Below are 8,976 nucleotides of genomic sequence, written 5' to 3'. Positions count from 1 at the left end.
GTGCTGACATGACAGCAGTTCAGTACCTTCAAGTAAGAACAATTAAAATAAAGGGTCTTGTGTGCTAAAAAGATAATATAGCTGGGTTAAAGATTACAGTTTTTTCTGATTGCTTAAGCACATTTTTTGTAACTATTGGCTAATTTTGCAAAACTCTACACACAAATAAGAAAACCTGTCACCCAATAATCAAAACATTGTAGTTCTCTTGCAAAAGCAAACACAGCTAGATTAACTCTTCACACCTTCGTAAAAATGGTGTTTCCGTATCAAACAGTACACACAAGCCATCATCTACTAAGCACACAATGCGCCAACTGCACACTGATGGTATGAATACAAAACACATCTGGCTTTTGCTTTCTCTGTGCACAAGGTAGGCTATGTCAGTGTGAGCTCATACTTCTGTCATAGATCCATAAGCATAAAGGGATCCAAACTTCAAGTACTGGTGTTTATTCACACACATCAAAACAAACACAAGTGTTTATTTCCAAGTATAGGATTATTTGCAATCACCATAATGACTATATGGGTTACTTGGTCTGCAGTGAACATGCTTCCTCTGCCCCCAGCATCTGGTCATCTAGCAATTCTGTAAAGTAACAATTTCAGTATTTTTACATCAATGGTATTGGTGTGTTTCTCATTGGCATATGGCAGTGCTACAAATCTTTGTGCGAAGTGACTGTACTAACCGATTCTCATTTCAAGATGTCCTTATGATACTTGCTACAGTGTAGCGGCTCGAGTTAGGCTGGACCCGTTGGCCAGCTACCCTCAGGGTCATTCCACGGTTGATTACATGGTCCACTATTGTAGCTCTGATGTCATCAGCAATTCTATTTCTTACTCTTCCTACCCTTCCTCTCCCCCCCCTCCTCATCTTCCTCTCCCCCCTCCTCATCTTCCTCTTGCTCCTCCTTGTCCTTGTCGTCCTCTTCATCCTACTTCTTCACCTCCACGTCCTCTTCCTCGGCCTCCTCTACTTCTCACTCTTTCTGCTCCCTCCATTGTACTCCGCACACACAGCTTACCTGTATTATAGTGCTTAGGCTGATTGCAAAGTGAACTAATTATCTAAGAAAGTTTTGACATGTGAAAGTGTGCCAGACAGTTGGCAAATTAGTGTTAATGATAGCCATACATATGTATACTTTTGCTAGGAGTGTGTTGGAAATTTGGTTGTGCAGTGAATTGTGCCTACAGTTTTGCAAAGTGTGTGTTACAAAATTGCAAACTGAGTGCAAAGCAGTTTTTGTGCTTTTAGTTTTGCAGACTCAGTGAGTGGTTTTGCTATAAGTCTGAATAGTTTTAGAGATTGTGCTACAGGAATCACAGTTAGGGTTTAAGCATTCAGAAAAAACTGTAACAGTCACTGTATGAGTCGGCGCTGCAGCTCTTTTGTTTTTCAGACCTTCACCATCAAGCTCAAAATGACAGACTTTGGAGAGATTCTAAGGAACATTGGGGAATTTGGATTATTCCAGAAGATCACTCTAATTGCACTTTGCTTTCCAAACTTTGTTCAGACTTTTCTCTTTGCCAGTTTTGTTTTCATCCAATCAGATCCAGACAGACACTGCAACACAGACTGGATCCTCAGTGCTGCTCCTAACCTGACCTCAGAGGAGCAGCTCAACCTGACCGTGCCTCGGGAGGAGGATGGGACCTTCAGCAAGTGTGAGATGTTTGTCCCAGTGAGCTGGGACATTGATACTATCAGAGAGTACAGACTCAATGAGACCACAGGGTGCCAGGATGGATGGGTGTATGGGAACATGCTCTATAAAGCCACCATAGTCACTGATGTAAGTGAAATTTGTTGTTCAGTAGATCTCTCACCTCCATGAAACATTACATTAATTATTTTGTTTGTCTGTTTTATTATTATTATTATTATTATTATTACAAATACTCACAGTTTGATCTAGTGTGTGGCCAGGCCAGCTTGGTGGAAGTGATTCAAGCAATGTTCATGGCTGGAGTTCTTGTTGGTTCTCTCGTATTTGGACCTTTTGCTGAATCGTAAGTGTGCTCCTTGCAGTAGTTCATTGTTCCAAAATACAGAAATACTTTAATACAATTTCACAGGGAATGAATAACTTTTGTCTTTCAGCACCTTTACAAAACAAATGTTTGCTTCTCTATCTTAGCAACAGCTAACCAAAGAATTTTTACAATTTTTCAAAGTTTAACAACAAATAGACGTGTGAAGAGTTTGCTGTACACACTCTTCAAGATTTCAACAAACTAAATGTTACCTAATAATTAGTCAGCATTAAAGATATATGTATCTCAAAATATAAAACTATATTTCTACAAACCCAATTCCAAAGAGTTGGGACAGTGTGTAAAATCTGAGTAGAAACAGAATGGAATATTTTTCAAATAAACCCATATTTTCCTGATGTGCTGATGTTAAATTAGACTTACAATGAAATCTGTATGAAGTCAGTATTCCATATGCGTTTCTATAGATCTTTAATGTAGTATGTTAAAGGGTTGCTTCCCTACATACATAACAAAACTGCAAATACAGTCATCTGAAAAGAGAGTTTTTAGAGGACTGTTGTGTAGTCTCTGTGCAGTCCTGTGAAAAAAATAACTTGCTTTGGCAGCAATTCCCCAGATTGATGCTGAGGGAAATCTAGGTGCACTCAAAAAAATGAAACTGGGTGGTTGTTACATTAACAAGATTCAAACTTGTTGTTTCTATGGTTAATGATTAAATCATGCAGGGTTTGCATGAAATTCAGCAACTTAATTTATTCTTGTTGAGATGACATAATACAATCTAGTTAGAGTGGTTAGTTGACTGAACTAACAAAATTCACAAGATCATACACGATTTCAAACCACAGGAAAATCACTGGGGTAATAAGAGGCAGACAATCGTACACACACCACATATGTGCTGTTGCTATTTATTGTGGTTTAACCTGTCGAGGACAAAAACGTACAGAAAATTCTGTATCACGCCTTGTAATCATAACCTTCCTATTTTTGTAAGTCTCACTTCACAGCTTGGTGGCGCAGTGATTAACACTGTTGCCTCACACAGCAAGAAGGTCCTGGGTTCAAAACCACTATCTGGTCAAGTTTGCAGTGGGTTCTGCCTGGGTACTCTGGTTTCCTCCCACAGTTGAAAGTCATGCAGTTATTAGGGTCACATTAACTGGTGCTTCTTGTGTAAATGGTTGTCTGTCTCTATGTGATAGTGCAGTTGATTAACAGCACTTGCTATTTACCCTCCTCAGTGTTACTGAAACATGGGGTGTGGCTTTTCACAGGACTGCCCGTGAAAAAACTCTATTTTTACATGATTGCATTACTGTTATCTCTTTAATGGCACAACATTAACCCGCAGCTCTTGTGATCAGTGTTAGGAAGGTTACTTTTAAAATGTATTCCACTACAGATTACAGAATACATGCCCCAAAATGTATTTTGTAACATATTCCGTTGCGTTAGTCAATGAGAGTAACGTATTCTCAATACTTTGGATTACTTAATATATTATCAAGCGTTTTACAACTACATGAATGTACTATTGCTGTGTGATTTATTACTATTACTGAAGGTTACTTGCCATACAAACACCTAATTTTAAAAAATATTTCTTTCACATCATTATGCGGGCTGCATGTAGAGGTGACATGGGCCGCGAGATTGAGACACAGGCATTAGAGCCTCTTAATGCGTGTTTTGTTTGGGTTTCCACTGGCGTGGAGTTACCAACAAGAGAGAGGGGACAGCCTAACATATGAAACACGAAAAGACTGCCGTGTAATCCCTTTATTTCAACAAAGTAACTGTATTCTGAATACCACCTTTTAAAACGGTAACTGTAACAGAATACATCGATCGAGGACGCTGAAGATATCTACCTATTCGGAACCATGATAACAGGGTTCTTGCTGATCGGAGCTGGCTTGGCCCTGGCTTATTGGAGAAATAAGAGAGCGGAACCGGCTGTTCAAACCCCCCCAAGGCTGCCCGCTGGAATCGAAGCGATGGGACGAGGCGCGACCTCTCACAATGAACGTAATATGGTTAACACCTTGGAGATGCTTACAGCTGCTGTGAAGGCTCAAAACAACACCACTGAGCGTATGGGGGGATACATCAGAGAGAGGCCTGCTCAAAATGAGACCCTTGAGTTGGAACACATCGCGGAACGGATCACTGCAGTTGTGAGGTCTCAGAATCAAAAGAATGACAACACCACGGAACAGAAGTTTGATACCATCATGGGGAGGCTCGCGGCTCTCCCATTTCACTGCAGGGCAACCTGCTTGTGACAAATAAAGCTGATTCTGATTCTGATAAATACGTAACAGCGGGTCATGTATTCTGTTACTCCCCAACGCTGCTTGTGATTTACATAACAGAAGCTAATGTATCCCTGTGTGTTTGTCTTGGTGTTTCAGATTCGGCCGCAAACGAGCAACTCAGATTCCAGCAGTTCTGTTGTCTGTATTCACCGTGACAACAGCTCTCTGTCCCAACGTCTACTTATATTTAGTATCTCTGTTTCTGGTGGGATTTGGAGCTGGAGGATATCGAGTCAACAGCATCATACTATGTATGAAGAGTACACTAACTTTTTACATCTTCTGGACAAGGCTACAACTAACAGTAGTTTTCATTGTAAAATAATCTGCCAGTTGTTCTCTCAATGGCTAAGATGATGTTCTTATAATGTTTTAGAGGTCCAACAAGGCTGTACTGATCTGATATTTTCCATTCAAACTTTCTACTTCCACCTCTTCCCATTTATTATTTTTATTGTTACTTTTATCTTACTGTTGCCTTTGTGACCGTTTTACATATTTACATTTACATAAGAGACAAAAGATAATCAGTTTCTAAACATAAAGATGTTGGACAAAGGACAAAGACACATTTATGTAATTTTGTGTCCACCTTTCTACAGGGGGTTTTGTCTTCAACTAAACACATACTTGAGAAACTCTTGGGTTGTTGTTGGTTGGTTTGGGTCATTATCCATTCACACTGAGATGTTCTGTCTGATTAGGTATTAATTAGTAATAGAAAAATATATGTACAGTCAGCCGAGATATTCATAGCAGCTGATGTGCAATGTTTTTACTTATTTTTGTTGTTATGTATTTATTTTGTTCCATTTGAGCTGAGGTCTTAATCTAAAATAAACAAACAATTAACATATTTTCCTTATTGCAGCCACTGAATGGATTGGGATGTCCAAAAGATCATGGGGAGCTTGTGTGACTCAGCTGTTTAGTGCAATTGGAGAGTGCGTCCTCGCTGGTATGATCTATGGCATCCGAAACTGGAGACTGGCTCAGCTGATCACAGCAGTTCCGCTTGCAGTGCTTATTATCTACATATGGTGTGTATTTCACTCTATTTATTGAGTTATTTATACATTTCAAAATGTCTGTTTGTTTGAAGTTCAATTTTCTTCCTATCAGGTTTATTCCAGAGTCAGCCAGGTGGCTGTTAAGCAGAGGCAGAAAAGAAGAAGCCAAACAGCTCATTGTCAAAGCAGCAGCCATTAACAAACACCCTGTGTCAGAGTCTCTTCTGGACAAGGTAGTGAATCACATTCATCAGGGGAGGAGTTTTCAAGAACATCGATGACACCTGTAAAATAGCTGTTTATTTGTTATGTTTACTATTCAACATATTCATGACAAGAGATGTATCTATGTATTAGCCCTGCAATAGAATGGGGACCTGGTCAGGGTGTCTCTCACTGTATGTAATGTCAACCCTGAACTGGAACTGGAAAAAACTAGACTGATGGATTCATTTCAAGTCCTTTTTCTTAATTTGCTATGATGGTGTTACAGCAAGCGTGACTTCTCCCACAGATTGAAGTGAATAACTCTGTGAATAACAGAGGAATAAAAATCCTCTTCAGATCATCACTGCTGACCAGATATTTCTTTATTATAATACTGTCATGGTAAGTTCAACATCTATAGTGAGGTTAATACATTAAAGGGAAATATTTCAATGCAAAAACATGTCGCTGTTTTTAAATCGTAAGATTTTGACTTTTGAATTTGATGTTTTGATGATTAAATGGCCATTCATAAATGTGTTATAAATGGTTCATGATACAGGACTTTTGTGTCTGATTAAATGTGTTTCTCTTCTCTTTTAAAGGTTTTCCGTGAACCTTTCCATCTACAGTTTGTACTTAGACATGCAAAACTTTGGTTTGAGCATCTTTGTAACCCAACTGGTTTATGGTGTTTTTGAAGTACCATCTGTTTTACTCTCCATGTGGCTGCTGGAGATTTTGGGGAGGAAAATATTATTCATAGCAACCCTTCTGATCGGAGGAGTCTCTTCCATACTTATCCTCGCTGTTCCTGATGGTAAAAGCTTTGTTATATCGCAAAATACATTTTCAATTGTCTGCTTATCATGTTTACGTTCACTTTTATTAATTATTTATTTCCTTTATGTCAGGTTACGCCATTGCTGTCACATCTTTAGCTGTTGCGTCTCGTTTTTTCTTGATATGGGCTGGCTCTGTTTGTATGGTCTTTATGCAGGAGTTGTTTCCAACATCGGTTAGGTAAGCAGTCACAGTTTTTATTCATGTTTGTGAACAATACCCTGACTTGTGTGAAAAGAACACACGGGAGGAATTAGTGAGTATACCATTTGTCTTCCTGTTTCAGACAAACAGCCACAGCTTTAGGATCCATATCAGCAAGATTAGGTGGATTACTGGCTCCACTGCTGAACTTGTTGGCCATGTACCACTCGGTCATACCCATCACAGTCTTCAGCTGCCTTACGTTGATAGGTGGATTTCTCGGCTTCTTGCTTCCCGAAACCAAAAGAAAAGAGCTTCCTGAGACGACTGAAGAGGCTGAGCGCAATGGGTATCAGTGTTTAACTACTGCAGCATTTCAAACATGTTATTTTGTCAGTCATCATTTTTTTCATCTGTTTCTGCTTTATATCTTTCAGACAAGTTAGTTCCACAAGAAGAACAACTACCAGTCCACATTCATATTCAACCAAGATGTAGATGTTTGTGTACTGACTTTGTTTTGTATTGAGTTTTTAACTCTTTCTACAAATATACCAAAATAATTATATGTTTTTAATTCAAATATGTGGGGATTCTAACACAGGAAACTCTAAAAAGACAGGACACAGACAGATAAGAGAAATCACAACCACGGACAAACAAGGCTGGGACATATATACACAGGTGGGTGATAAGGGTAGTGGAAACAGCTGGGGAACACACTAGGAACAAATTAGGCTTGACGAGGCAGAGGAAGCAAAACTCAACATAATGCAGAGACCACGGCTAACAAAATAAAACAGGAAGTGACAAACACGGAACAGAGACAAAGAACAAAAAACAGAAGATGTGAGCTTGACACAGACAAACAGGGAAAGACATGACAACATACAGGAGACAGACATACACACAGATGAGACAGGGAACAACTGGACACGAAAGGGGACTAACTAAATCAGGAGAGGGACTAAGAATTAGAACCATGGATAACTAAACTAGGGAGTGAGATTATGACAGAGCATCACTGCACTGTCGAGATCATCAATATCCTCAAATTTGAAGACACGTATTCTACTAATTACAGTTTTTGCTCGTTGCTTGAACACTATAAACCCATGCTTAGACTAAAGTAACACAACTTGAAGCTTTTGTTACCATACCCCAAACACATGTACCCATACCTTAAACAAAAGTGCTGCTTTGCACTCTGGTTGCAATTATGCAACACACTTACTCCTTTATGCAACACACATGGTCCTGCATACTACACTCTATTTCATACATAAGACACTTCGTTCAAAAATGAAATTTCAGGGTGCCATTTGGAAAACACATGTATCCAAAATACAAAACACATCGGGTAATTGCAACCACTCAAATATACACCTGAAGGCACTTACTTGCAAAACTGAACACCAATTAGCCAACCACAAAAAGCCCTCAGTTTAGCCAATTCAAGAACTTTGCAAGCATGGATGGAGGGAGAGCAAGAGGAAGAGGAGGAGGAGGTCAAAGAGGCCATGCACGGACCCATATTTCTGATGATATAAGAGCAACTTTGGTGGACCATGTCATCAACCACGGCCTGACTATGAGGGAAGCTGGGCAGAGAGTCCACCCACATCTAAGCCGCTTCACAGTGGCATCTGTAATAAGAAAATTCCGACTAGAAAACAGGTCTGTCTTCATCTCACTGCCTTCTACTCTACTCAGATGGTTTTCATAGTACTGTTCTACAGTTACCATATCAAGTGTACAGGGTATTGCAGGGTGCTAATGCTCCTTTTGCAGCCAAAGTGGTAGTTTCTGTGAAACATACCATGATTACTTATATTGAAGTACAGTGTTGTACAGTGGATGATACAGTATATACAGTGAAGTACTGTAAGAAAAATAAGCAAACCGATGACAATATGTGGTTGTATTTCTCTAGAATGACTCGAAGACCTTCTGGGGGAGGACGCCAACGCCTGTTCACACAACGGCAGGAACTTGCTGTTGTGGACCTAGTGAGGGCAGACAATGCCATCCGTCTCCACCAGCTACGACGGAAAATACTTGCAGACAGGCGAGTGTTCAGCAACATAGACCATGTGAGCATCACCACCATCAGACGCATCTTGGGTAAACACAGCATCACCATGAAGCAGCTCTACAGAGTCCCATTCGAGAGGAACAGTGACAGGGTCAAAGGACTTCGAGCTGAATATGTACGGGTACGTGTAACTGTCCCTTACATTTACAATAGAGTATTGGTGAAGTCCAGTAGCAGCTGAATATGTACCATATCAGTACCACATGGATCCATTCTGAGAGCTACACAGGTACCTGTGTGATGGGGTGAGGGTGCTGTATGTGTAGCACTGTAGTACAGTGATATGTTCCCCTTTTTTTCAGAGAATCTTGGCCATGGATGGAGCTGCACAGCCTCATGA

At 40.0% G+C, this 8,976-nt stretch overlaps 1 protein-coding gene across 1 annotated transcript; it reads left to right on the top strand.

Annotated features, from left to right (window-relative positions):
- Positions 1-1,436: 1,436 nt before the first annotated feature.
- Positions 1,437-7,039, top strand: LOC146613908 (solute carrier family 22 member 13-like). The gene is made up of 10 exons (XM_085378592.1): positions 1,437-1,811; positions 1,925-2,028; positions 4,434-4,588; positions 5,209-5,377; positions 5,460-5,580; positions 5,862-5,956; positions 6,160-6,374; positions 6,469-6,577; positions 6,684-6,890; positions 6,979-7,039. The coding sequence occupies exons 1-10, from the start codon at positions 1,437-1,439 to the stop codon at positions 7,037-7,039; spliced, it is 1,611 nt and encodes a 536-aa protein (XP_085234718.1).
- Positions 7,040-8,976: the final 1,937 nt, after the last annotated feature.

Source organism: Diplotaxodon limnothrissa, linkage group LG18, assembly GCF_057381915.1.
Source record: "Diplotaxodon limnothrissa isolate DT_005_m linkage group LG18, D_limnothrissa_male_GT1.1, whole genome shotgun sequence".
NCBI lineage: Eukaryota > Metazoa > Chordata > Actinopteri > Cichliformes > Cichlidae > Diplotaxodon > Diplotaxodon limnothrissa.
This window is presented reverse-complemented; position numbering and strand designations above follow the sequence as displayed.